The sequence below is a fragment of the Apaloderma vittatum genome, unplaced genomic scaffold (genome assembly GCF_000703405.1).
Source record: "Apaloderma vittatum isolate BGI_N311 unplaced genomic scaffold, ASM70340v1 scaffold42149, whole genome shotgun sequence".
Taxonomy (NCBI): Eukaryota; Metazoa; Chordata; class Aves; order Trogoniformes; family Trogonidae; genus Apaloderma; species Apaloderma vittatum.
Genome location: NW_009735395.1, coordinates 9,264 through 36,365, shown reverse-complemented (window position 1 = coordinate 36,365; position 27,102 = coordinate 9,264). Strand labels below are relative to the sequence as shown.

Genomic DNA, 27,102 nt, shown 5'->3' with positions numbered 1-27,102 from the left:
TCGCTGCCCCGGGCCTTGCTCCGCCGCCGCGTTGTGCCGGGCAGGAGCGGTGGGATGTGCCGAGGAGCCGCAGGCGCAGCGGCTGAGGCCGGGGCGTGATGGGCCCGTCTGAGGAGCCGTGCTTGGGCGGGACCGTGAGGGCAACGTAAAACGTGCGTTGTCTCCTTAGCAGGTCTCGGAGCGAGTCCCTGGTGGTGACTGATCATCCTCCAGATGTGCGGTTTGAATCAGTTGCTTCTTCTGGCCGTAACGGGCCACAGGCTCTCTTACACTTACTGCCTTATACCTACTTTAAAATGTAAATTTCCACCAGGCTTCGATCTAAAACATGTTTTCAGAGCTCACTCCTCCGTATCCTCTTGTGATGTTACTCTGTCAGTCACTGTTCTGTGGAAAAGATTTCTGCCTGTGGCATGTTTGCTTTGCTGTCCTGCTAAACGAATTATTTCATTTCACTGAATTGAGCCAAGTCACGTGATCTTGATACTTTTTTATATACAACTTGTTCCCTTGTGTGCACACTAGAAGCAAAGGCTTGTGGTGTCAGCATGATGCTTTAAGCATTTCTAGGTTAAATGTTACAAGTTGTGCTTGTAACAACCTGCTTATATGCACGTGTGTGCTTACCTGTGCACCAAAGCTGTAATCACAAGCTTGTTCTTCCCTCATAAATGCAATTAGTTCAGTGGTTCTAAACCATTTGTACTTAGTTTATTTTGGGATGTTATGCCTTTGCACCGCAAACTCTTATCCGTGAGGTTCATGGGAGGTGTTACAGTAACTATTTATTTACTCCTTGAGGTTGGTGATGAGACTTTTTTCTGGACAGCATACCTCTACATGAGGTGAGGCTATTTAAAATGTAAGGTAGTAAAAATAATAGCTGGGCATAATGCTTAAAGATGTATTGGTGTTCCCAGGTAACTATAGCACGAAAATCCCATCTTGCTGGTAAAGGCCTGTGCTCCACATACTCAAAACCCAGTGATCTTTGTATGAGCAGTTAAATTCTTGGTTTTCTGGTTTAAATGGAATCTTAATGATCCGTTTATCTAGTTGACAGTCTCATTACTTGCCTTTATACTGTAGGTGCTTATTTGACATTTCTCTCTGTATGCTTTGCAATTATATATTTTGCATTCATTAATGGTTGTGTGTGATGTACAGCTGGGGAAGAAGCTCACCCACAGAATTTCTGTTCATCTGTTCTCTGTCCTGGAAGATTTTCCATACTAAATATACCCATGGGACTTTTGTTTTGGTAGGCATTATAGTTAATTCTGGTTGCAGTAGAGTTTGTGTGAAAATTGCCTCTTTTAGCAGGAGCCACCTCTGTTTCCATGCAGACTTAGCAAAGTGGGATCTGGGGGATTCTAGGCTCTGTTGGATTGCAGACATTAAAAAGTGGTTCCATTTGCCTTCTTTTCAGTATAAAAATGCACGGCAGCGTACGTGAAATTGTCTTAGAGTATTATTTAAATCTCTCAATGGCTTAAGTGAAGACCGTTGTTCTAAGTTAACTCCTGTTTCTTCACAGGCTGCGTGCAATTTCATCAAATCTCACGTGGACTCCAGCAGTGTTGATTCCCTCTTCTATGCTGCACAGTCCATCCGGGTCCTCTCTGGCTGTGAGGTAAGTCTGGAGCTCCGAAGCCAGATGTTACTGAGGAAATATTTACCTCAGTCTTTTTCTTGGTTTTATTTTATGCATAACTTCTATTTTTAATTTATTTTAGTGGCTTGGTCTGTTAGGTAGCTAATGTATGAAGTGTCTGGGAGCACTCTATACAAGGCACAGTGTAAAGATACAAAGCAGTTATGTGGTGCAGAGTAATTCTGGCGTGTTCTTCTTGATTGTGTGTTGGTGGCTGAGAAAAAAGAAGCCAGCACATTTCAGTGGAATTCACAGCAGCTGTGGCAGTTAAAAACTCTTTGGGTGGAAGATAAACTGTTTGGCTGTAAACCCTGTGTTGAAGCATCACAGGGCACCTGTGCGGAGTTGTGGGTGGGTTATCCAAGCCCCATTTTTCATCAGTGTCATCACTGCTGCACAATGATGTGACACAAGATGAAAAGCAATAACAGGTTACTGGGATAAATCTGAATTGTGGATTATCCTGACTGATTGATAGTTGACAGCAAAACTTAGGAATTTAAGCAATTAAACTAAAAGGTAATGAGTGATAGAGAGCTTTTTCTCAAAAGCTTACAGCTGTTCACCAGACAACTGTGTTGCTCCAGGAGGAAGTTGGTGATGACTGGAGGGCCTTGTCTTTTCAAACGTGAATCAACCGATTCCCTCTTGTTCTCAGGTTACCATTTCAAATGAGACCAGAGAGCTGCTGCTCGCAGCTGTCAGTGAGGATTCCTCAATCACCCAGATCTTCCACGCCGTCGGGGCCCTGAGTGGCTTTGGCCTTCCTTTAGCATCTCAGGAAGCACTTAGTGCTCTTACTGCTCGTCTGAGCAAAGAAGAAAATGTACTGGCGTAAGTTTTTCGGACAAAAGTGATTCATTGTTACATGTTTATCCTCTAGGCAGTTGGATTTTGGAGTAAAAGGTACTTTTTCATTTAATTGTTGTAATGTAGATGTAGTAGAGCAGGTGCTGTGTTTTTATTTGATGTCTTTGTTCAGTTCACCATTGTCCCTTGGAGGAAAGAAAAATATATTTTGGGGTTATTTTTCCGCGCGATTTTCCAAATGAGCTTGTGCATTCTGTTTTATTCAAGAATAACGGTCAGTAAAGAGGACATTTCCCAAAGACAAAAGATTCACAACAATTTTTTTACTTTAATATCCAACTATGCTTCTGTGTCACTCAGAGTTGCACTAGACTGGATGCTCTTCCTCAGCCCTGTTGTTTGTACGTTGGGATGTCCGTACTTTGAGGTAGAAAAAAGATTCCACTTACCAGAAGGAATCTTGCCATTTATCACCAAAGAATTAAGTAATTTTACTGAGAAAGAAGAGAACAGAGCTTTCCTTAAAAACTTTAAAATTTCGTTTGTCAATGAAAAACGTATTCTTGGGAACCTCAGCAGCAGGTCTGGGAATTTGTGCTGTGCAGGGGCCCAAGTGTGGTTTCTTCTCTGCCTTTGAATCCATTAGTTTATGGCAGTATTCATGCAACTGAAGTGGCATTCTGTAATAGATTCTGAGTTTCCACTAAGTCACTTCAGATTCTTTGTCTTATGTTGACTGGATGCAGTAATAGCTGTTTTACACTTCATTCAAAACTGCAGTTACTTTGATTTTAAAAATGTTTGGCTTTTAAGGAAGGAAAAATCATACAATTGTTTGCTTTTGTTTGTTCTTGTTTAAGAACCATCCAGGCTTTGGAGACAGCATCATACTTGTCTCAGCAGGCAGATCTGAGCAGCATTGTTGAGGAGATAGAGGTAGGAACATGCTGTGCTCTCTAATTATTTTGGAATTTGTTAGACCTCTGTAGTACTAAAAGGTTTATTACTGTGAAACACAAAGTGAAAAACCAACCTGACTAATTCCTTGCCTGCATGTTGTGGATTGGCTTGGCCCTTCCTTGCAAGCAGGCTTTAACTGTTAAACTGGACTTTTAACTGGTTCACAGTGGACTGAACCAAAGTCATGTCTTTTAAATATAATTAAATCCACTAAAGGCTGAAAGTTTCTTTTTCATCCTGTTTCTAAGTAACTGTCACAAAACACATCAGCATTTGCATACAGATACTCTTGGTTACAGACCTAAGAGTAGAGTTAACTTCCGTGGATCTACGAAAACGCAATTTAAATTTTATAAACTTTCTGTCAGGATCTCGTGGCTCGCCTGGATGACTTGGGTGGAGTTTACCTGCAGTTTGAAGAAGGAATCGAGACCACTGCACTGTTCGTTGCTGCTGCCTATAAGCTGTCAGACCACGTGGGTACGGAGCCAGCGATGAAGGAGGTCTGGATCTGCCTTTTCCTCCCTTGCACACTGTAGCTCACAAAAAGCGTCTGCCTGGTCGCTGTCGTTGCAGTGCAAGAGGCTCATAGAACTGGGTAGAATTTCTACTCCAAAAATAATGCACACACTTGATTAAAAGGGTCATGTCAGAGGGAATGCTGAGTAACAGAATCTAGGAGGAAATTCCACCTTCAGGATCACAGGCTGAATTTGGTTTGTTTTTTTCTTTTTCAAATGTACAGAAAGAAATTGCACATGAGGTCTAGTTTTTCTTTGTTTATTGAGATAAGCTGGTGAAAAAGAAAACCCTCTCTTTTCAGAGTTTGTTCTGGTATTTGGCACTTGTCTAGTACTTTCCAGCATTTCAAAGTGTTTTGCAAATGTTATTTACCTGTGAGAAAGTGCAGGCGCCCTAGTTTGGGGTGCCCGAAAGGCGCGCAGCATTAGTGCAATGTGCCTACAGCAATCCAGATGGAAGAACTTGTGTCTAAAATAGAATGGTGGAAATTCCTTTTGAGCTTGATTAAGCTAGAAATCATTACTGCAAGCTATCCACTTAGTGGGGTTTTTGCCCAATAAGCTGACTTAGATGGGCTTTGGATTGAGGATGGCAGCCTCCTAAAACACAAGCCAAAGTGTCAGGCTTGAGGCAGAAGCCAGTGTAAGACATCTGAGTTCATTCCTGGCTCTCTTCCATGCTGCTGCCAAACAGACTAATGCAAAGTCATTTTGATGTCATTTTTGAGATGGTGATTCTGCTACACACAATTCAAACTGTCAGCATCCAAATGATGTTTTAAAAAAGGACCAATTAAGGAAAATTGTTTAGAGTTGTTTCAAAATTGTGCTGTCAGAAATACTATTGTTGGGGCTTAAAGCTTTATCTCTTGTGAATGGCGAGAGTGCCTCAAAACTCTCTTTAAAAATTAACATGTAGTATTTGAAAAAAAGCCAGTCACTTCCCCCCCCGCCCTGCAATTTAATTGAATATGAGCTGCTGATTAGGGTCTGGACCTATGCCATACCCTCCATATAAATTAAAACTACTGGAGGATTTGCTCTGTGTAGGAGTTTTGTAGCATCTGCCTGGATGCTTTCTCTAGCTGTGCTGTATCTTGGTGCTTGTTAATACAAGCAGAAGGGTGAAAATTCAACTTGCGCTTGATTTAATTCAAAAGCATTCCTTGTAGGTTACAAAGTTGTATGCCTGTTGCTTTATTTGGGATTGTCTTTGGTTATTCCCATTTCTGATTAGAATTCAGCCCTCAATCCTTTGCTTGGATAAAAGTACAGGTAACTGGTCCCTCTGCTTTCCAGACTAGCAGGGAGTGATGGAATCTGAATAGTGTGGCACACCCTGTGGAGTGTGGCGCCAGTGCACTAACCCCTATGAAGTCAGACTGCAAAACCAGCTGGGGGATGCAGTCCCGCTCCTCCTTCAGAGAGAGCAAATCAGCTTTGGCACATCCCAGGGCGGGCTCTCTGCTCCTGGTGGTACTGCTTAAAAGCTAATCCTCTTTAGCCTGAGGATGCTGCTGAGCCTCAGAGGATAAGCCTGTGTGGGTCTGGACTGGCTCCTTCCAGAGCCGTTCGGATGCTTCGCATCACCGCTCCGTAGCCTTCGCTGCTTGGCAGGTAGCCAGGACATCTAGCCTAGTCCTTCCCCACTCTGTGAAGACAATTGTGTGGCTTCTGGAGCCAATTTGTCTTTTTGCAGCTGTGCACAGTCTGGATAGTTGAGCTGGAGGCATCTTCTATTCCCAAACACAGAAGTTTGAAGAGGTAGATCCAAATTCTGGTTTTGTGAGTTTTTAGCACAATTACAGCAATTGTGGTTTGAACTTCCCAGCCAAGAACAAGAGTGCTAATGTGACGTTCAAAAGATAATTAATTTGGGGTTACCTCATAACTTGAATTATTTTTAGAGCAAAAGGGAAATTAAGTAGTCTTTATGAATGGTGTTTTTATTAATAACATTATACTGAGCCCATCTTTGCAATATTGTGGTAGGCTGCTGGTTCTTTTATATGATTTGCTTTTACTTCTTTCAGGATCAAATTATCCAGTTGATGAATGCAATTTTTAGCAAGAAAAACTTTGAGACGCTCTCAGAGGCTTTCAGCATTGCTTGTGCTGCAGGTTCTTTATCCCGGAACCGCTACCACTTACCCGTCATCATTGTCCCCGATGGGCCCTCAGCCGTGTCTCACCATCAGCCCATACTCAGGGTGAGTCCTTAACCCCAAATCTTTACTCTTCTCTTTGCTCAGTCTTTAGTATTGTAGGTCTGGGCTGACTGTGTAAGGTGATGTATATTATTTTTTGCTCCAGGACTCAGATTCCAGTAGATCTGGGGTTTTTAGTGGGTTTAAGAAGTGATTCTTAGGAAATTCTGCTTACCAGACACTACCTCAAGAAGGCACTGTGTGGAAGTCAGCTCTGCTGATTACAAACTTCAGCTTCTCCAGTTTTGTTAGAAAGAACTTGGTGAATCTGAGGTGCTGGGCAGGGGAAAACACTGAGTGTATAATACAGAGGGGTAGTGAGTCATCTGTGCTCCTGCATTCCTTCTGGGACAGTGAGCCTACAGAAGTTTTTGTGTTTGTTTTTTTTTTCTTGCAGCTACAAGTGACTGATGTTATGTCACAGCCACTGACTCAAGCTTCCGTAAAGCTTGACTATGCCAAGGCTGCATCTAGCAAAGCCACTGTCCTTCAACAGACAGCATTTGCTCTGTCAGGGTAAGAAGATAATCTTATTTTTAAAGTTTGATGCAAATAGGTGTTATTTAAACAATGTTGGACTCATTTTCCTTATGTGTTCTTTCACCTGAGATATATTTGTGTATTGGAAAACTCAAATTGCTGCAGCTGCATTTGGTTGGTAGTGGGTGACTGAACACATCTGGTATTGCTGGTGAATTTCTCTTGCTTTTTCTTCTGATTTGGAAGTGGAAAACTCTAATGTTCTCCTGACTTTAGGGCAACTTCGAAGAGTTCTTTTCCTGCTGCACTTAGCAATGTTAGTTTTGTGCTGCCTTTGGTTGCCCGCTTAATCTCGCATATTTGGAGACTTCTTAGGAGCTTATTTGTAGGCTGCTAGTAGTGCCCTTGAGGGTGCTTAATGCCTTGCACTTTTTTGTTATAGAGACGTCTTTGAGCTGAACTTCATGAGTGTGAAACCTGCCAGTGGGTATTATGATTTCTCTATCAGTGTTGATGGAGATAAGCGATTTATTGCCAACAAAGTTGAGGTGGGTGTGCTTCTTTGGTGGCATGTTAATTCCATGTCTTTTCAGTGAAACTGCTTTTTTATTAATACTTGTTAAGGATTTTGCCAGTTGTATAGCATTTTTATCACATGTTTTTCTCTAATGCGTTGGATTTTGACTCAGGATTATGGCCAGTAAGTAACGCTGTATGATCAAAAGAGATTTGTGTAAATTTCAACACTGACTTAGATGCTGATCTGACAGCGTATGGACAGAGGCTAACAGTGGAAGTGTTTATGTGGCAGCCCAAAGTAGCTATGCAAGAGTGATTACTAAGGATGTTAGTTCCTCACAGCATTTGAGATTCGAGTCTAAATCTCCAGGCTTGGCTAGTAGTTGCTTGGTGATTGGCTGATGTATGAAAGCTGAACATTTTTTGTTGTCTGTCTATATAAGCTCTAGAGCCCTAAAAGAAAGTTGAGGGTGTCTTTTGTCTCTCCTTAACGGTGTCTCCTGGTGATGCTTTTATAGTGGAGAAGCAGTGACCGAAGCAAATGCAGATGAAGTCTTCATTTTGTATGTGCATTCCCCACTTTTGATGGCCAAAGCTGCTATAACCACACATTTCTGAAGAAGAGTTTTATATAAACACTCAAAGTTTTCCTTTCTTTGAGTTTTTTACAGTGAGAAGAATGTGACTTCTAACTATTTGTACAGTCACCTCAGTGTCAACAGCTGAGAATGCTCTTCCCCAGTGGTGTCTCTTCGCAGGGTTAGTTTTTGCCCCCATCACCTATTTAAGGAGAGAGATCAGCTTCTGAAGTCTTCCAGCCTAGTCAGCTTGGAGTGAAGACCCTTATTTACAACTGCTGACCTTTGCTCTGTGTATCAAATCGATGTCACTGCAGTAGTAATGGCACTTAGGAGTGTCAGAAGGGGACTGAGTGCTCCTGCTTAAGCTTGCTGCTGGCACACAGAGGTACCGACAGGAATGTATTAACGCTGCGGCGGCTTTGTGTGACCTGCTTCTAACATGACACATTGTTAGGGGGGAGGGCTGCTGGGGGAGCTGCTTTTTTTTTTTTTTCTTACTGTTATTAGCATTAATTGTCCTTAATGCACCATCGTTTTGACAGTAATGAGCTAAACCAGTGGGTTATTACTCTGGCAGAGACTGCATTTCCTGGCATTAAAATATTTGAGAGATGTTTGTGTACTGTTCGCTTGGAGGGGCTGTGTGCAGCAGCGCTGAGTTGCCTTCACGTAACTTTTTCAAAATTAATATTTCGTTAGTCCACCTTTCTTTGCCCCCACCTTGGAACAAGCTAAGGCTTTAGTAAAGTTAGTCTGAATCGTCTACGCATTAATGGCTTTGTTTGCAGGGGTAGCCTCTATCTTAACTTGCACTCTTTGTTGTGAAGGAGCTTCTAAGGTGGTTGTGTTTGAAGTCTGACCTGAATACTTTGGTTTATGTTTTCACATGTTTTTCCCACAGGTTCTCTGCAAATTATTTTTCAGGGTGAGGGTGTGGGGCTGGTTCACATGAGCGAACCCATAATAACAAATTGTGGTATGTGATGAAAAATATCTTGGCAGTGCAACTTCAGTTCTCCAGGGGAGCATTTGTAAGCTGTGAGAACAAACGCGCTAATTAAAAACTACAGACAGCAGTAACTGCTTGTGTTGGAGAGAGGGATTGGAGGCAGTAAAAGCCACCGTGGCTCACTGCCGAGATGGGCTCTGGTTTGGGACCAGCGAGAGGGCAGGAAGTAGTTTCTCTGCTCCACTGCACTTCGTGCGGAGGAGTGTGATAAACGGTGCCCTGCCCCAGGTGGTAAGTGCTGTGACTCTGAAGGAAACGTTGCTGAACGAAGTGCATGTCTGCGGGAATGCTCAATAATAAAATCAGGAGAAACCTGTTAGGCTTTAGGAGCCAACAGAGACATAACTGGCTGCTGTCTGGAGACTTCTCTCGTCTCAGATTGCTATCCAGTAGGCAGAAGTACACACGCACATGTGGGGTTTTAAGTTGTGTCATACGTGATGTAGTCTTTAATAGCTACTTGCTGCTAGCTCAGAAGGAAAACTGGTTGAATCTGGGTAGTTGGAGTGTTTCATTGAAAGCAGTTTTCCAAAGAGCAGCTGATGCCAACATGACTGAGAAGTCGGTGTCCTCAGAGCTGGCTCCTTGTGCAGGAAGAGTGTGAGTTAATGATTGGTGCAGGAGCCTTGCCAGAAAATAAGTTGCTGTAGATACTTCTGTTCCGGTTAGGTTCTGTCTTCCACCTGGTGTAAGGCTCTCTTTGGGGAAGAGGACAGAAGAGCTAAAGCTTCTGATCATAATTAGTGTATGTAGAGTGTTCTAAGTAATTTTCTGTTGTGTTTTGTTGCAGCTGAAAGTAAAAGTTTCCACGGAAGTTGGGATTACCAATGTAGATCTTTCTACTGTGGATAAAGATCAGAGCATTGCGCCAAAAACAACCAGGTAAAACAACTCAATGTGCGCGAAATTTTAAGGGGCAACTCTGGCTCTAGACTGGAAGTTGTCTGAGCTTTACCTACTTTGGTCAAACCAGAGGAAATTATATCAGAATAACCACACAGCTGTAGCTGTGCTGTTTCTCTCAAACCTGTGAGTTCATTGGGACAAAACAGATTATTTTGATAGGTGTTTTTCCTTAATACTAAAATAAATATGAACAGAAGCCAGGCAGCCTGAGTCTTCTCTTCCTTTGTTGGCACTTCTCCGTAACGAAAGCAAGCTCAAATAATTACGTTAATGTTTCTGGTGTTACTGAGTTCTGGTAGAGATGCTCTGAAGCAACACGGATGCTGTATTTGAGAGGTGTACTTGAATTTAATGTTATCATTTTTCTAACTGACATCAGGTAGAATGTAATGTAAGGAATTTAGTTTGGTTTGCATGGCCCACTAATGCCCCCTGTGTTGAAACAACCTTCCTGTGCTGAAGTTTGAACATGTGTTTCTGTTCTGTTGCCATCACACCTTTTGTTGTAACGTAGCCTTGGCTAAATGGAATGTGAGGCATAGTATTAGCAAAACCTTCCTTTGAACCTTAAAACAAACATCTGTTTTACTTAAACATGGGCAAGATATATAGCTCACAAAAATACTACTAAAAGAAAATCCATTAATTTCTTTTAGTTAAATTTATGTGGAAGAGAAAGACGTGTTTGTTCACCTGACTTTGATAAAGTAGTTCATCTGTGCTGAGCAGACTGCAGTAGTGCTAGACAGGCTTGCATGCCTCGATTTCTTTGAATGCCAGGCCTTTTCTTGGAAGATCACCTCAATTCTGTTTGTTTTTTACCTCCTAGGGTAGCGTACCCAGCCAAAGCCAAGGGCTCCTTCACTGCTGACAGCCATCAGAACTTTGCTTTATCCTTCCAACTGATAGATGTGAACAGTGGAGCTGAACTCATCCCTCACCAGGTTAGGACAAATTTTTTGTCATTGCGGTGTCCATCTTGAAGCGTCTGAGGTGACAGTTGCTCTTGAAAAGGTTTGGTAGGTTTTGAGAAGCCTTATGTTTCTGACATGGACCATGGAAGGTCACTGATCTTGGTAGATGGGATGTGGATTCAGTTCATTTGTTTTGGCTGTATGTTAGATGAAGCCTTTTCTGGCTCTGGTACTGCGTCTTATTTAACTTGACAAAATGAGTGTAGGTAGTACTGTAAAAGCACACTTTTGATTTTATTTTTTTTTAATATAGATTGCTTGCTTTAAAAGTCTTTGAATGGAGACTTTCTTTTTTTCTGTATGAAATAGGAAAAAAAAAAAAGGAGGAAAAAACCCAACAAACAACAACCAAACCCATCTATGTGTGCATTCCTGTTGTGTGCTGTTGCGTGTACCCTGTGGAGTAGTACTCAGTGTATTGCCCAGTGCTCCAGGTGGGCCACTGGGCGGTCTTGGTCCCACATTAATGTAGTTACTCGAAGAGCCATTGAACTTCACTCATTTGCAGGGAACTAGACACTTAGGCTCCCAGTTTATCATCCAACTTTTGTTAATGTTTTGCTTTTTTGATTTGAGGGCAAGTCTCATTTTGCTGGCATTTGTAAAGGCACTGCAAGATAATCCAGACGTGTTACAACCTTTACTTTCAGACTTTTGTGCGACTTCACAACCAGAAGACTGGCCAGGAGGTGGTGTTTGTTGCAGAACCAGATAGCAAGAATGTCTACAAGTTTGAGCTGGACACCTCTGAAAGAAAGACTGAATTTGACTCTGCCTCTGGTACCTACACTCTTTACCTGATCATTGGAGATGCCACTCTGGAAAATCCAATCCTGTGGAATGTGGTATGTGGCTGGAAGTGTGGTGATGTGGTTTTGAGATTACTGGCAGTCTAACAGAAGGGCATAGTGCAAGCTTGGAAGAGAAAAGCTCAAATGTTTTTGGGTTTTGTAATGAAACAGAGTTCTTTTGGCTGTTTATGGGCTCTAAGGTTTGCAGTTCGTTTTAAGCTCTTAAGCAAGCATTGAAGCAAGACAGAAATGAATGTTCACTTCACCATGTGGCAGAACAGAAACTTCAGAACGTGCATGGGTTTGACTGTAATTTCACAGTAAGCACTTCAAGGTTTAGTCTTCTTGTGCTTGCTATGCTGGAAGTAAGTCCGGTTCTTAGTGAGGGGTGAATGGCATTACTGCCTCTTGCTACTGCTTAGGAGAAATTGCTTCTTAAAAAAATCTGTGGCTTTTTCTTAGTTTCCTTCAAAAATCATGTCAGTCATAGATTGGCAAATAAGGAAATAGACCATAGTAATGGAATAGGTTTTATAAAACTTGTAATACATTAAGATCAAACTTTATGAAGCTGCATGATTTTATTTTAGGCTGATGTTGTTATCAAATTCCCAGAAGAGGATGCACCATCCGCAGTCCAATCAAAGAACCTCTTTGTTCCCAAACCTGAAATCCAGGTACAGTCAAAAACAAGTATTATGTGCAGAAATGGGGGGCTAGTCCTACTAGTATCATTTGTTCTTACTACAATTTATTTTTGAAAAGTCATCTCATTTAAAAAAAAAAATACTATGTCAGTTATATAATGAAAGGAAGACCTTCTGCTTAATGGAAAGAAATTTGTTGCAGCCCTCTCGAGTACGAATAAATAAGGTATCTGTCCTACTTGTGAGAGAGCGACTGGTGCCACTGAGAAAATTCAAACTTGAAAATGTGACTAGGTGAGCACCCCAGCAAGCTCTCCGCTCCATTCCAGCCGTCTGTGTGTTGGCAAGCCAACAAGTACTTCTCTGAGTGCAAGGGAAAGTTCACCGTGCAGGAGATTAAATGTGCAGAGACTGGAGTAGACGCTACTTTAAAGAATCAGTCTTTGCCTCAAGAGGAATGCTCATCAGCCAGAGGAAAGCCTGGGAGCAGCACCAGGGCTGCAGCTGGTTCTCTGGGGAGCTGAGAAGCTGCTCTGTTGAACACTCCTGCTTATGGGCCGACTTTGTTTGTTTGCAGCACCTCTTCAGGGAACCGGAGAAGAGGCCTCCCACTGTGGTATCTAACACTTTCACAGCACTGATTCTCTCTCCCCTGCTTTTGCTGCTCATTCTGGTGAGTGAACTGGACCACAGAAGAAGAAAATGTTTTTCTGTGCAGTCCAAAGTCACTTGGGAGGTTGGCCAGCTAAACTTTGAGTTAAAGCTCTTAGTTAATCATGACTGGCACAGCAGCACTGCAGTCATAGCGAGCAAGTGTCAGTGCAGAGCACTGAGCTGGTATTGTCTCTTTCATCAAGTGTTCTTTCTGAATTTGTAGTTCAAACAGAAAAGCACTGCTGCTAGGGAGAAGTAGGTGGGGTGAGTTTCTCCAGTGTGCTTTTGCAAGGGATGTCAAATACAGGGCAGGTTAAGTTAAAACTAACATCAGACTTCCACAGGAAAAAGCAACAATTCTGCCTCACACTCCATATATCCATCACAACATTACTTAATCCTCTCAGATCAATTCCTATTTATGGACATAATTGGTATTTGTGTGTCTGCAGTTGAAACATCTACTGTACTTGCTGTATCATCAGATCAGTGTTTTGAACTTAATGCAATGCCAAATCCCATCTAGGCAAGTTAAATTACTCCTTATTCGAAGGGTGAAACTGATCCCTTTGTTGCTTGGCAGTAATTTCCCATTAGCTGGTCTCACTGGCATTTGGTCACGTCCACTGGTCTCTGGAGTTCACAATGCAGATGTGGATGGCACTTTAATGAAATACCTCATTGCTGCTGCTCCTGTTTCCCATCCTTTATGTCTGTCTTTTTGGTGCTCTGAAAAAAATGAAGTTGTTAAGAGCAAACATCTTGTATATGTAGCTAGTTTTTTTGCTGAGTTCAAAACTAGAAACTTACCTCTTTTTGTCTTTTTAATTGAAATTAATTCAGCTGGATAGAAATAGCAATGTTTGTTTTTCTGGAACACATAGATTTGGAGCAATACCCTCTGGTCAGTTTAGGAAAAGTGATTGAGGAATGAATGGCCTTTGGGCAGTCAGAAGCAACAGAAGTTTTCACTAAAGCAGCTCAGCACTGCTGTCTAGCAAAATTACTGCTCTGTCTTCTTGTACTAAACAGGTGCTTCTGTAGCTAATGCATTGTATTCAGTGGAGAACTTAAAGCAAACAGGTGTGAAAGATACTGAACTTTAAAATAAAAGCTTTTGTTTATGAGGCTGTCGTAACTCAGGTTTTCTTTAATTTCCTTTTAGTGGATAAAGATAGGTGCCAACATCTCCAACTTCAGCTTTGCTCCCAGCACCATTGTTTTTCACATGGGACATGCTGGTAAGTGTCAGAGGCTTTCTGCTCTGTTTGACCTTCTCACCTGGGAGTTACAGATGAGTGCCCTGGTGCTTAATGGGCTTGTGGTCTATTAACTATAATGACATAATAGCATAACATTTGTTCTCTTGTTTTCATCTGCCTTCCTGCTTTTCATGATTGTTAATATGACGATAAACCTGTTTTGGCCATCAGCTTATAAGAGCCGTCATTATCCGGGCTCCTCTCTCACACGATTTATCTGTACTTAATAGAACTTCTTATTGCCAGAGGTCACACTTTCTTTATTGCGTGTTTGTCCTTTGTAAGCAGGGAGGTTCTTTGGGAATTGAAACCTGGGGGACTGCCATTTACAATGAGAGACTATTGCACCCTTGGTTGCAGTTATTTACTGTCTTGGTAGAATTTCAAAACATAGCAGGATGGGAGAAATTCAACCACTGTTTCCCAAATAACAGCATGTTGCTTAATCCAAGCCAATTTCCTTGGAAGTTTTATAAAGCCGTAAGCTCCTACAGGTGTGCAAAGGTTAATATCTCCTGTTGAAATCCAGAGTATCCTCCTTTTAATAGCCCTTAGTGTCTATAATATACCCATAATTCTGCCACATGAATATTGGTTGCAAGGCATCAGCGTCCTGTTTTTCTCCAGTATTGACACCCAGATGCCTTCTTCCTTGGCTCTGAGGATAACGAACAGTTGGTCTTTGAAATGCAGTTTCAGCCATGATCTCTGTCTTTTTCCACAGCGATGTTGGGACTCATGTATGTCTACTGGACTCAGCTCAACATGTTCCAGACTCTGAAGTACTTGGCCATTTTGGGTGGTGTCACGTTCCTGGCAGGCAACAGGATGCTAGCTCAGAAGGCAGTAAAAAGGTACAGCAGGGCCGGACGTGCTGGGGAGAGGCGCTTTTAAAACCAGCAAGGAGAAGATGTGTGTGTCAGTAACTGATACAGCAATGGTTGCTGCTTTTGGTTCTTGAATCTTGTGTGTGGGGCTGGGCTCGGTCCCACTTTTGTGCCTGTTTTCCCAAGTGACTGGGGCAACAACTGCCATTACCGAGGTACGGCTCCTTCAGAGAGAGCAGCCCACGGGGTCACTTGCTGAAGCGATCAGGCACACAGAGAGAGCGAAGGAGGGAAGTGTGCTTTTACATGGGCAAACACACATTCGACAAGATGCATTAAGTGGCAAATTTGTTTTACTACATGATGTATCAAGTTCTTACAGCATTGTTAGGTAATGAAAGCATGTAAATGCAAAGGAGGCCCAACCGTTCTGTCGCTGTGCTTATAAGTTTTAAGAGGAAGGTGAGACGGAGATGTATTACTGCTGTCCTTCCCTGCCTAAAGGAGGATTACAGAGAAGAGGGAAGCAGATGCTTGTCGGAGTCGTGCAGCAACAAAGGGCAGCACACACAAGCAAATAGAAGGAAAACTCTGGTAAATGTCAGGGATACGGCATTCATTTCTCTACTGGCATTGGACTGATTTTTTGCACTTGTGTCTTCTGCCAGGCAATGCCTTGGGAATGTGCTGTGGCTCAGGCAGCCTGCAGGCAGTTTGCTGACCCAAGCTTCCAATGCAGCGCATTAATTAGAGGTTAAATTGTTCCCTCTCTTTCATTTTTGCCACACAGGGTTTCCACATAAGAATTAAGTTTTGGCCCTTCTGTACTAATGGAGAGTTTGGCTTTGAAAGATGATCCTATTGACCTGCTTTGCCATCAAACCTGTGGTTTTCTTACTTTCCCCTTTTTGAGCCTCTGGGAGCTGTTTATCCTTGCATACCTATTTGCATAGGTATCCCTGGGTTCTCACTTTTTGATTATGCTATTAAAATCAGGACAAGAGCTGTAAAAGAAATAAAATATCAGAGGGTTTCAGTGATTTGTTGTCTTTAAAACAGATCGGCTTGCATGGCTGTAGCAGGGAGGATGATTATTGTAATCAACCTTTTCCATACCATCCTCCCATCTTTCTCAGACTTGCTCCATTGAGTGTCCAGTCCTCTCCCAGTGGCACTTTCTCTTGTTAACAGATCCTACTGGAATTCTGTTGCCATGTTATGTTATTTAAGAATGTTTCCTTTTTAATTTAAGGGGTAGTGATAAAATCATTATTAATTACAAATTGCCTAGGATACAGATTTGGGGGAAAAGAATACAATGAAGCTTATTTCTAAGTATCTTTGCTCAACCAGGGCTTCTGTTAGCTCAGAAACGCAGGTGGTTGGTTCCTACTTCAAAACACTGCAGGGGGTGTCTGTGTGCCTTTTCACTGTAAATGACATGAAGCTGCAACTACAATGGCAAATTTGAAAGTAAAACTTCTACCTTAGGCTAAAGTTAAACCCTTTGTACGTGACTTTAAAGTTCAAAAAGACGTCTTTTTGTTAAGGTGCTGGTAGCCTGCCTCAGATGTCGAAGTGCAGTGGTGATTAACTACATTGCATTTGGAGGCAAAGCTGCTGTTCCGCTATGGACACTGCTAGCGGGGTGGGGAGGGGGACTGTATAAACCATCTTTTTGCAGAAGTTACCAGAAGGCCTGGTTTTGCTTCTTGCATTTCTGTCACTGACTCTGATTCCTGGAGCAGGGCTGCTTTCCTCCTTCCTATCTTCTCTGAACCTTTTCTTCCTCTCTCCTTTTGGCAGGATCGCTGCAGAGCAGAGCAGTAGGTTGGCAAAGTATAGAACGCTGCGGTAAAAGGGGGTTTTGCTAGTGACCTGCTCTTCTAGAAGTAAGGGCCTTTTTGGAATTTGCCTTTCCTGGGCATGCTGCCTGTTTCATTTCACTTCATCGCTCCCTCCTTGTACAAAAAAGTACCTGAGCTGAAGCTGCTTCCTTCCAATGTCACTTACTGGGCTTTAAATCAGTCCTTGGGTGTCCTTGGCTACAGCTGGGTTTGCATATTAGCAATACGTGTCCTCTGAGACTAAATTGCCTTTGTCTGATTTCCTTAATTGTCTGAAGCCTCTGTAGTAACGTGCATGTGTGAATACGCCGTCTTGGGCACCAAGTGGCTGTCAGGTGATGAAATAAACGTAGTTTAAGCAGTATTGTTCCTGTAAAGAAATTTTCAGTAATGCCAGCTGGAGGAGAACATGATGAAAGTGGCTGACACCTGAGCTGTTCCCGTCCTGCTGCTGGCACTCCCTATCCCCATCCGCAGTATTCTGGTTATTCAGCTGCCAGACACTCTGACTGCTGAATTACGTCCTCGCTTGGGGTGGCGAGAGCTTTGTGTGCAGCAGAGCCAGGTCAGCACCACCTCATGCAGCTGAGAACATGACCCAGTCCAGGGTTCACCCTCCTATTAAACTGAACTGGTCTCAACGGCTCGGTCAGCAGCAGCAGCCAGCCCGCTCCGTTCAATGCAACCATCTGATGTAGGTCTCCATTGTCATTTACCAGTGCAAAGCCCTTTGTTTCCTTTCATTCTGAGCAGGTAAGGTCCCAGTTTGCTATTTCCATGGTGGTGTAGGAGGCAGGACTGCCTGCTGCTCTGCATGCTTCCCAAGTCTGAATGTGCGTGTGTGGCTTCGTTTCTCGTTCAGTGCACGGTTTTATTTTGGGGAAGGGAAAAAGCATCTGGGAGAAGTCCTGTGGTGAGACTGACATCCCAGTAAAACGTGCTGCACTGGTACATCTCATGAGTGTCTGTTTTCTGTCATGTTCGTAGTCAGTGCTCCAGGCACACACACACGTGCAGGCAGAGCGTAGAACGGAACTCAGTTTTTTGTGGTACAAAACAGACTCAGCGTGGGTGGCTGTGTCGCAGAAACGATGTGCTCTGTGACACAAGCTCCTGTCTGCAGACCAGAGAGTGTGGAGGATGGTTTCATGAAAATTTCCTGTGGAGAATTTTGCCATCATGTCCTCTACAACACCGCCCTGTTACTGTCTTTTCTCTCCCTGGAGGGTTTTCAAGTATTTGAGCGCAGAACAAGCAGTGACAAGTAACTGGAGAGGAACAGGAGATAGCTGTCACTTGTTCTAGTAGACAAATGCATCCCGGTCATGTTTGCTGGTGCTGTTCTGATCCCTGAACGCGTCTATCTGCCATAGCTTTGGGCCAGTGGTTTTCAGCTTTTTAGTAGCCTGTTGCCTAATGCCTGACGAGTGTGTTCTCTAGGGATTGTACTTTTCCTGTTTCTCAGCCTGATACTTTAACTGCTTAGTTCCCTGTGGGCTGTAAGTAATCCTGGAAGATCTTGCAACTAATTATCCACAAACCATAACTTGGGTTTTGCTACCAGGTGCAGTCACAAGCATTTGTCCTTGTTGCTGGGTTTTCCCACGCCCCAGGTATGTTGGTTAAGACTGTAGCACTGCCAGCTTCTAGGGCTGGACTGTTAAATGCTCAGCAAACATAGCTATGCCTGTGTCTGGCATCTTGGAATGGAAAAGGACCCCAAATAGATGGGTCTGCTCTGCCCATGTTAGACTACTGCATCTTCTTTGAGATGTGAAGATTTTTTCTTTGTGCATACATGGACCAGCTGATTCCAAGTGGATAGATTGGCCCTTTTTAAAGCAGAAGAGCAGTTAAGGCACCTGCAGACTTTGCATTCATCCCTGCTTTTTTGTTCAATCCTGTAACTTATAAGACTCATTCATCTCTTTTGCACCAGAAATTAACCTTCATTTTGTGTGAATGTTTCCATTCTCCCTGAATTCAGTCCCTCATTCCATTGCAGCACTGGTTTTATCACTCTGATAAGCTTCCTTTCAAAAGCTTATCTGACAACCTTCCTTTGAGAAAGAATGAAGGGGTCTGGGGACATGTTTACTGTGCAAGGAAGTGCTTTGTTGCCTGAGCAAGTTAATGTTTTGGATTTTTCTTTCCAGGACACACTAGTACCAGAAGAATGGAAGAAATGGGGAAAAACAAAGCAAATGCCTTCAGAACAGAAGTGAATAAATAACTGAAAGAATAGAAGAAGAAGGCAGAAGCAGATTTTTTTTGTATTGAGTTGAAAGGGTGCCAGTAATACTTTTTTAAAAATCTGATTTTTGTTGTTGTGTTCATGCTATTTGAGTGCTTTTCATATGAATCTGGAAAATCCTTTCTTCCCTGGATCCTCCTCCCTTTTTTCTCCCAGGATGTTTGAATTTCCTTCAGAAAATGAGGAAAAAAGAAAGTATAGTTCTGCCTTTCCCCAGGTGCTGTCTCCTCAATTTGTGAATAAAGAGGAAAGAATGATCCTGAATTTTGGGTTTTGGCTGTCTCTGAGGCTCTTGATTGAAAGTTGGGCTCCCATGAGAGTGGAAAGAGCTTTTTTTGGTGGGCAATTTTCTGTGTGAGTCATTGCTGTGTGAAGCTTCCTGTTCTTTCATGTCCTTTCCCAGAGGGACGTGTTTATTGGGGAGAACTTCCTGCTCCCGCCTGTCCCTCGTGTGACGCCATCGTCTGCTTTTCTCTGCTAATGGCTTCTCTCTGGCTCAGGCTGGCGCCAGCAAGAAGTTGCTGTGGGCTCGCGGGGCTCAGGCAGAAGGAGTCCAGGAGACCTGGCCCTTGTGGGGAGCCAGCTGCAGCGCTGGCCTTCGTGCCTGCACCTGACCCTGGAACGTTTGGAGGGTCCCTCAAGTGAGCTCACTGCCATTGCAGGCTCTGGAAGTAACCTTTGCACTCAAAAAACAGGTTTGGCTGAGGTGATCGCCTCTGTCCTTCTCTGAAAGCAAATGCCAGAAATTTGCTGGTCGCCACGTGGGCACGTTTTGAGTTACTTGAGCTCTAGCTTCTCAATTAATTACGGCCTTCAAGACTTGTTGCTGAGGCAGCAGACTTGGGCTTTATTGAAGGGCATGCTGATGGGAATAATCAAAAGGCCAAAATCCCCTTGATGACCAACTTCCACATGGGAAATTTAACAGTTGCTCTTGCCCCTGCGTCTGTGTGTTGGCTTCTGTTTGTCCTCTGTCAGGCTGGATTTTTAGAGGCCTTTTGGCAAAGGAACTTTATCAAATGTCTTTTGGACATCCAAGAAAATTAGATCAAGGAGCAGGCATGTGGATAAAGGATGTGGAGCCAAATCCTCCAAAGAGCTTCACGTGTTGAAGTGCGACATGACTGCACTTCATAAAATCTGTCTTGCCTCTTCCCACTGCAGTTGTTCACACTTACCTCACTGTTTCTGTTCTTCGTAACAGTTCCTACCCATTTGTTAACTGTGAACGTTATATTGGACACCACAGAGATTTAACAAACTACTCCTTTGACCTCTGTACTCCTTCAAAAACCTGATCTCATGCTGCATTCAAATGTTCCAGGACTAAATGAGTTTTAAGCAACAAATAGTTAAGCTACTGTTCGTGGTACTTTACCCTGAAATTCCTTTTCACCCTAGTGAGTTCTTTTCGAGCCTCATATTTTGTAACTGCTCACTTACTAGCTTTTGTTTATAACTCATTTCTATTGATGTTTTGTGCTAGGACAGTTTTTATTCTTTTAGTCATTTCCTCAGACATTTTCTGGTTTGCTTTATTTGGTTTGTATTTAATCTCCCAGCGTCTGAGCATTTGTTTTCTCGTTTTGATTCAAACTCAACTTTCAAAAGAGTCCCTCTTATTCCAGATAGCTGCAGTTACCCAGCTGTTTACTCATATAGACTTAGGTCTTTACAAAGTGTTTTTGATGAGTCTTTTGATTTTATTGGGAATCTCCAGTCTAGCGTGTGTTTAGGTTGTATACCGCTTAGCAGAATTTCAGTGGCTTTTTTTAGCTACCATATTTACTTACTGCTTAGCAAGCTGCTCTGTTTTTTGTAATTCCCTTCCTTGGAGCCAGTAAATCCTAATGGCTTGAAGTGTGTTGGTTGTTACAGAAGAGGTTTACAAACACATTTTGAACCAGAGCTACTCAAGTGGGTTTGTTTTTTCTTTCACGGGTTCTCTGTCCAGCTGTACTGTGAAGCACAAGGATGGCCTCTCTCTCACTGTGACAGCTGCCTACTTGCAGAAGGGTGACAGATTATCAGTTAGTGCACTTGCTACTGTCACAGCTTCACTCCTCTCCCTCAGCATCCCCCTCGTTGCTTCCCATCCTGCCAGGAGGCAGTCAGTAACATTTTCAAAGTGCTGGAATTGTAAAACCTGAACAAGGAGGATGTAATCTGCAGGGATCTGGGACAAGTGTGAACTGATTTCCCTGCATACGGAAGCTTATCGTTCTAAAACACAGTCACCTGAGGAGAGAATGAGACAGTATCTGTTGCAGACTATTGAGGAATTGTTTGGGTGCAAGGAGAGATGATTTCAGAGGCCTTAATGTATGTTTGCATACTACTGTATTGCCAACCTGGTATTTAGGTACTGGAACTGGACCTGGTGCCTTTGCTAGCACAGCTCTGAATCATCCGTGGTCCACCTGACCAGGGTCTTTAAGCAAGATCTTCCAATCTGGGCCCAGAATCAGGAAATTAATGTCTCAACAGACAAAGAGCCATCTTGACCTGCTGTTGGATGGGTTTATTTAGAACAACTTTTATTTCCTGCTAACGATGGGAAAGCAGCCCCCATCCTGACATTATTTACATTTCTGAAGACATAATTATTACACAAACAATCAGGGAATTGCAGTGACAGGGGACGAAGCAGCTGTGTGAGATCACTGGGTTAATAACTTACTTGAAAACATTTACAGTTGTAACTTCAGCCGTGGTGGGGTTCAGAGCCACTGGATGCCACACTGAATTAAAACACAGCGACAGCCCACTCTGATGCGCAGGGATCTCTTTTTAACTCTCGCAGAACAGATTGTAGCCTCAGTTTGAATACCCCAGGGCTGAGCAGTAACCGTAGCTGAGCTTTTCAGAGTTCAGTTTTGCTGCTGGGGCTCTCTGTGAAGAAGCTAGACAGCAGCAGCAGCCCCCAGCACCCTTTCTCCTGCGTGGCAGACGTGTGGATTCATGTCTTGCGTCGCCCTGATCCGAGCTGTGTGTGTGGTTGTGCCATCAGCATCTATTTAGAGGAGGCTGGAATCAATTTACCAAGTTGCCTAAAGGTGCCTTTTGGTGGCCTCATGTTTATTAATCAGGCCCTCAAACAGAATGATGACTTGGCAGAAATTTTCCTGTGCAAGCCTTAATTAGTGTCCCCGGGATTGTAAGTGTGCTGGTTGTTGTTGTCTTTCTGTGTAAAGCAGCCTGAGGTTAAACCACAGGGGTGTATTTCATTGTGATTTAGTACATGGACCAGTATTTAGAGAGGGGAGTAAAATTGTAAGGACTGAAGTAAATGAAGTGGTGTATCAGAACTGCATTCCTTTGATCAGGTCTGAGGAGTGTACGCATCAGTTTCCAGCTGCTCACATCTGGCAATGGCTGCATTGCTGCGAAGGGCTTACTGTACAGTTACATCCCTGAGCTCTGAATTATTCTAGACAAAAGCAGGAAGAAAAGGGAATGATCAGAAAACTTTGTGAGCACACACACATTCTTTGGAGGCTTTGCCTGCCTGACCTTAATTTGTGGAAAGGTAACCAAGTCAAGCAAGAGAGATGCTGAAATGCCGTGCTTTCCCAGCTGAGTCTGTCAGCGTGATTTATGTAAAGTTCTGATCTTCCCAGCCCCCTTTTTGTTTAGAATGCATGGAGGTCCCTCCACACCCCTTATATTGTGCTGGCTAGGGTCAGATAGGCTTAATTTCTGTGGGGCAGAGGAGTAAGAAGAGGTTGCTTCGAACAGGGCAACTGACGGCTGTACAAGTGAAGGTATTCCCAAGGATGGACTGTGCTGGCTCTCAGGCCTCCAGGGCTGGCAAGATTTAGAGCATAATTCAAGTTCCAGGTGACTACCTTCAGGAGTGAGGGATACAGAAAACAGTAAGATTTCCTCTCCTACTCAGTGCAGGGAAAACGAAATGTCTCAGGGATCTAGAGGAAGGTTCTGCTCCTGGGGGAAGACCTTTGTCTGCCTTTAGCCTATCTTAGACACGCGAGCACTCTGTCTCACATAGCTGTACAAGGCTGCTTTTGGTTGCTGCAAGCCTGTTCCCAGGCATCCACATGCAGTTTCATGAAACTCATGGTCCATGTGTTCAGACTAACAGGACTTTAGGTACTTGACAAAATGTATTGGGAGGGTTTTTTCCCCTTAAATTGCAGCAAGCACTCTTTCTCATGGACAGCACTAGAAGTTGGCTTTGCTGGAGGAGAGCCTTCAAACTACTTAAGCAGTGCAGGTGTAGTGTGTTACGTATAGAATTGAGCAGGGAATGGTACTCACCAGAGCATGGGGAGATGAAAAAAAGTATTTACATGAGCTTAGCCAGGGTGCTGGGAAAGCCTTCTAACCGGCTGCTGTTGATGTCCTGAGGCCTGTGGAAAAAGAGAATAGGACAGTGATGGCATAATTGGGATTGAGAGAGAAATTATCTTTTTCCCTCACTCTTGTACTGAATTGTGGGGTTGAGAAGCAGAGTGATGTGCTACGAAGTGTGGTGCGGGGTGGCTGTTCCTTATCTGCAACCTACTTGCCCACAAAAGGGAAGGGTTATGGGGTCAGGTGTGAGAGCTTTATTCTTTCCCTGACTGTACCTGAAAGCTAATTTTTAATCCAGTAGCTTCACATCTGGAAGCCAGACAGCAATAAGGACCTTGTCTTATTCCTGCAGTGAGCAGCTAATGAACTGATTCCCACCTACCGCTGATCCTGCAGATTGGCTCCCAGGAAATCCCGTAGTACCATCTGTTGGTGGTAGCCGCTGTCCATCAGGATGCTGTCAGACTGGCGCCTTGTCAGAAATTCGTGCACCCCTTGTCCCACACTGCTCTCGCTGCTTCTATTACACAAAGATGAGAAGCATCTTTGTTTCAGAGATGCTTTTCAGTCCCTCACTCAAAGTTTGCCTCAGGCTGAGCAGCACAGCAAGGGAATGTGCTGTGGGTCTAAGCCTAGAGCCATTCTGCTTAATTTCAGAAAGAAATTGGTCAGCTGTATTTGTTTTTGCATTGGACAAGGGATTGGAGCTGGCTCACATCTGACTAGTTGATCTGACTTAGTAGCAGCACTGATCTACCAACTAGTAGTGGAGAGGCTACTTTCTGTGTCCAAACCAGGCCAGGAATAACTGCTTCTTACCAGTGAATGATCGTTGTAATTGTTATTTGCAAATATTATTGCTTGTTGATATTATGATAGAGCTTTCAGCTGATCTGACACTTACAGCCTTGGAGGAAAGAATTAGGCTGCTTAATGATAGTTGTGATTAGGGGAATCCGAGACATAGGGATGCCCTTCAGGATGTGGAACAGCAGCAGAGATTGCTTCTGTTGCACTAAAAGGCAGGGATTTCTGCTGTATGTGTGAAAGAAACTGCCTCATGCAATAAGCAAAATGTTACACCTAGGACAGCAAAACACTTACCCAAGCCGCTTGCCAATGATGGTCTGTAAGAATTTGCGGGCAGAAATCTGTCCCAGGAATTTCCGGTAGTTGTCGGTAAATATGGCGTCAGCATGGCGCTGCATCCTAGGGGTGAAGGACAAGCACAAGGTGTGAGCTCTGAGCTAGCAATGAACCTGCTAGGTGAGAAATGGGTCTTTCGGGTGACCAAATACACCAGATGTAACTGCTGATACCAGGGCAGGTAACCATAGCAGACACGTTTTGGTACTGGACTGGAGGGTAAAAGGATTTGAAGGAGCTTTGTCCTTCATGTAGAGGCAGCAGGCAAAATAAAATGTCCTTTAATCCGTGGCTTTGCTAAAACACATCAGGAGAAGTGCCTGCAAACCAACGGTGAGGTCAGAGAACCATTGGAAAGGAGGAGGAGAACCACAGGCTGGGAGAGGGCAGAGCTGGGGCTGGAATGTTCCTGTGCTCTGGCAGCAGCACTGGCACCTCCTGGGAGGTCTGTGTCTGGAACAGGGTGGCAGGAGCCTCCAGCAGGTCTCTAGCCCATGGTTAGAACCAGGCTCTTGCAAATCCACAGTCAAGGGAAGCACAAGCCACTTGGCTGGTCCCACGGTTGTAAGGATGAGTCCTCTGTGCTTCAGACAGAAATAGCCATCCTCCATCTCTTGGCAGGGCTGGAAAGGAGAGGCTTTAACAACCGTGCAGATAGATTCCCAGAGCTCAGTGGAAAATTGTTCCCTGCAGGAGCCCTGGGCCTGTGACCCTGCCCCTGTCAGTACATCCCTGCTCCTGGGGGACAGCAGGATGTGGCTCTGGACAAGGGTGATGGTGAGAACTGGTGCAGCCCCAACCTTCTGCTCTGGTTGCAGGACTGAGCTGGGTTCTTCCCCTGGAGCCTGACCTTTGTGGTGCAGGTGAGACTAAGTGACCTTCTGGTCTGTTCCTGGGCTGGGGGAAGATCGTGACCAGCATACGCTTGCTACAGCAGGGCTGAGAGGTGAGGTACAAACCTCTTTTCTGTGGGGTCTGTTAAAAAACTCATCTCTTCCTCCTGTTCCTCTGCCAAGGGGTCATAGCTCTGCAGTGGGCTGCTGTGCTGTAGCTGGAAGTTCACAGTGTTGCCAGCAACTGGCCCTGGACTGTACCTGTAAGAGAAACCCAAGGCATATTGTGAGACATGCAAAATTGCCCATAAGGCATCAGTCTTCTTGACCACTGCTCCCCGTTATGCTTTTTCTTTCTTTTTGCCACCCCCATCTCATCAGTAACACAAGTGTTGTCAGTCACACCAGATAGAAACAGTCCTGAAGCTATTTCAGCAGAGAGAAGGTGGTTGATAGAGCTGCCTTGAACACACTTTGCCCTCACCAAGCTCCCAGCATTCTAGAGCAAAATTTCAGTAATTCTGGTACCATTATGCCATGGCTTTGGCACAAGGCTAAAGCATTTTCTGTGGTAGATTGCAAATCCATGTTATAGAATTTAGTGCTCAATTTTGTGCTTCCATTGATTTGTAGTGGTAGGAAGTAATACTACAACTTCTAATAGTCAGCAAGGAAATACTTGAAATATTAATAGGTAGTTGTTAAGTTCATGTACAAGAAGATCTGCAGTTCTGACTTCAATGCAGGTGGCTTGCAGGCACAAATTTTAATCAATGATGAAGCTGGAGGTGCTGCCTCCTCTGGAGATTGCCAGGTTTCTCTTTATAAAACCCAACATTCAGTTCTAAAACCAAGTGTTTGGGCTGAAATATGCCATCAGGTGCCTGCAACCTTTGGAAATCACCCCTAGGCTAGCAGCGTTCCCAAAAAATTAAGCCAAGGCAAAGAAATAGACTCACCAATGCAGAGTTCATCTGGGTTTCAGAAGTACCAGCAGCCTCAATTTGGCACATGCTTGTTTTGCAAAGGTCAGAGATGAGGCAGGGGGCAACAGTGTGGATAAAGCACTTGACAGCTTACCTGAGAGCTGGGTAGAGAGGAGAGGAGATGGAGCATGCAACTAAATGCAGGAGTAGAAGCAGGGTGGCCTTCTCCAGCATCTTCTACCCTTTGGAGTCACCTGAAACACAGAGCAGTCCGAGTCAGCAGCAGTGAGATGCTCAGGGCAAGGAGGAGAGGCCAAGTGCCACCTTTGTATTCTTGGTCCCCCTGCTCGCTTATCAGCGCGAAGGGACTGGGAGCGTGCCTCTGTGTTTGTGGCCGTGCTGCTTCCCAGTGCAGAGGTGTCTTGACGTTGGTAAAGTCTTCCCCAAGGCGTGCAGTTCCTGGGGGCAGTTGCTGCGTGTGACCCCTCAGAGAGCTGGTGCCTCCCTGGTAGTGGGCGGCAGAGCTGATCGGCAGGGTTTCACGCTCTGAGACCCCCTGTCCTGCTGCAGCAGCTGAAGGAGAGCTCTTGGGCTGAGGTGAGTCCCCAAGACTGTGGCACAGGCGGTAAAAGCCGGGCAGCAGTTAGCAGGGGCTGCCAAAAGTAACCACTACCTGCAGGGGATCATCTGGGACCAGCCCCTGGGACCTCTCCTGCCCACCGCTCTCCGAGGGACCCGTGTCTGCTCACGTGGCTTACGGCACAGGTCTGTATGTAACAGCTAACTGGACTGCCTTGCTGGCTGTGCAGAGATTGGGGAGAAACGGGGAAATTCAAATAAAATTCCTGGGCGGAGGGGTAGTACTGGCCCAGAGGTAACCCTGGCAAACCCGTTTATTGAAGGCAACAGCGCTGAGCTGGGTTAGCCAAACAAAACACAGACTGTTCAGTCAGTCATTGTGCTCGGATAGAGAGGGGACA

General features: G+C 44.2%; 2 protein-coding genes across 2 annotated transcripts; one reads left to right on the top strand and one right to left on the bottom strand.

The window, feature by feature from the left end:
* The first annotated feature begins 98 nt into the window (after nucleotides 1–98).
* On the top strand, nucleotides 99–19,152 carry RPN2 (ribophorin II). Its single transcript, XM_009876555.1, has 16 exons — nucleotides 99–134; nucleotides 1,538–1,633; nucleotides 2,313–2,488; nucleotides 3,325–3,400; nucleotides 3,793–3,927; nucleotides 5,979–6,155; nucleotides 6,550–6,668; nucleotides 7,075–7,180; nucleotides 9,532–9,623; nucleotides 10,477–10,591; nucleotides 11,272–11,466; nucleotides 12,003–12,089; nucleotides 12,637–12,732; nucleotides 13,879–13,954; nucleotides 14,700–14,829; nucleotides 18,806–19,152. Exons 1-16 carry the CDS (start codon nucleotides 99–101, stop codon nucleotides 18,813–18,815), a joined length of 1,722 nt encoding a protein of 573 aa, XP_009874857.1. The 3' UTR covers nucleotides 18,816–19,152.
* A 4,057-nt stretch (nucleotides 19,153–23,209) lies between these two features.
* GHRH (growth hormone releasing hormone) lies at nucleotides 23,210–26,356 on the bottom strand. Its single transcript, XM_009876554.1, has 5 exons — nucleotides 26,277–26,356; nucleotides 25,323–25,457; nucleotides 24,322–24,426; nucleotides 23,600–23,737; nucleotides 23,210–23,273 (listed from the first exon to the last, which is right to left on the bottom strand). The coding sequence occupies exons 1-5, from the start codon at nucleotides 26,354–26,356 to the stop codon at nucleotides 23,210–23,212; spliced, it is 522 nt and encodes a 173-aa protein (XP_009874856.1).
* Between the last annotated feature and the right edge of the window lie 746 nt (nucleotides 26,357–27,102).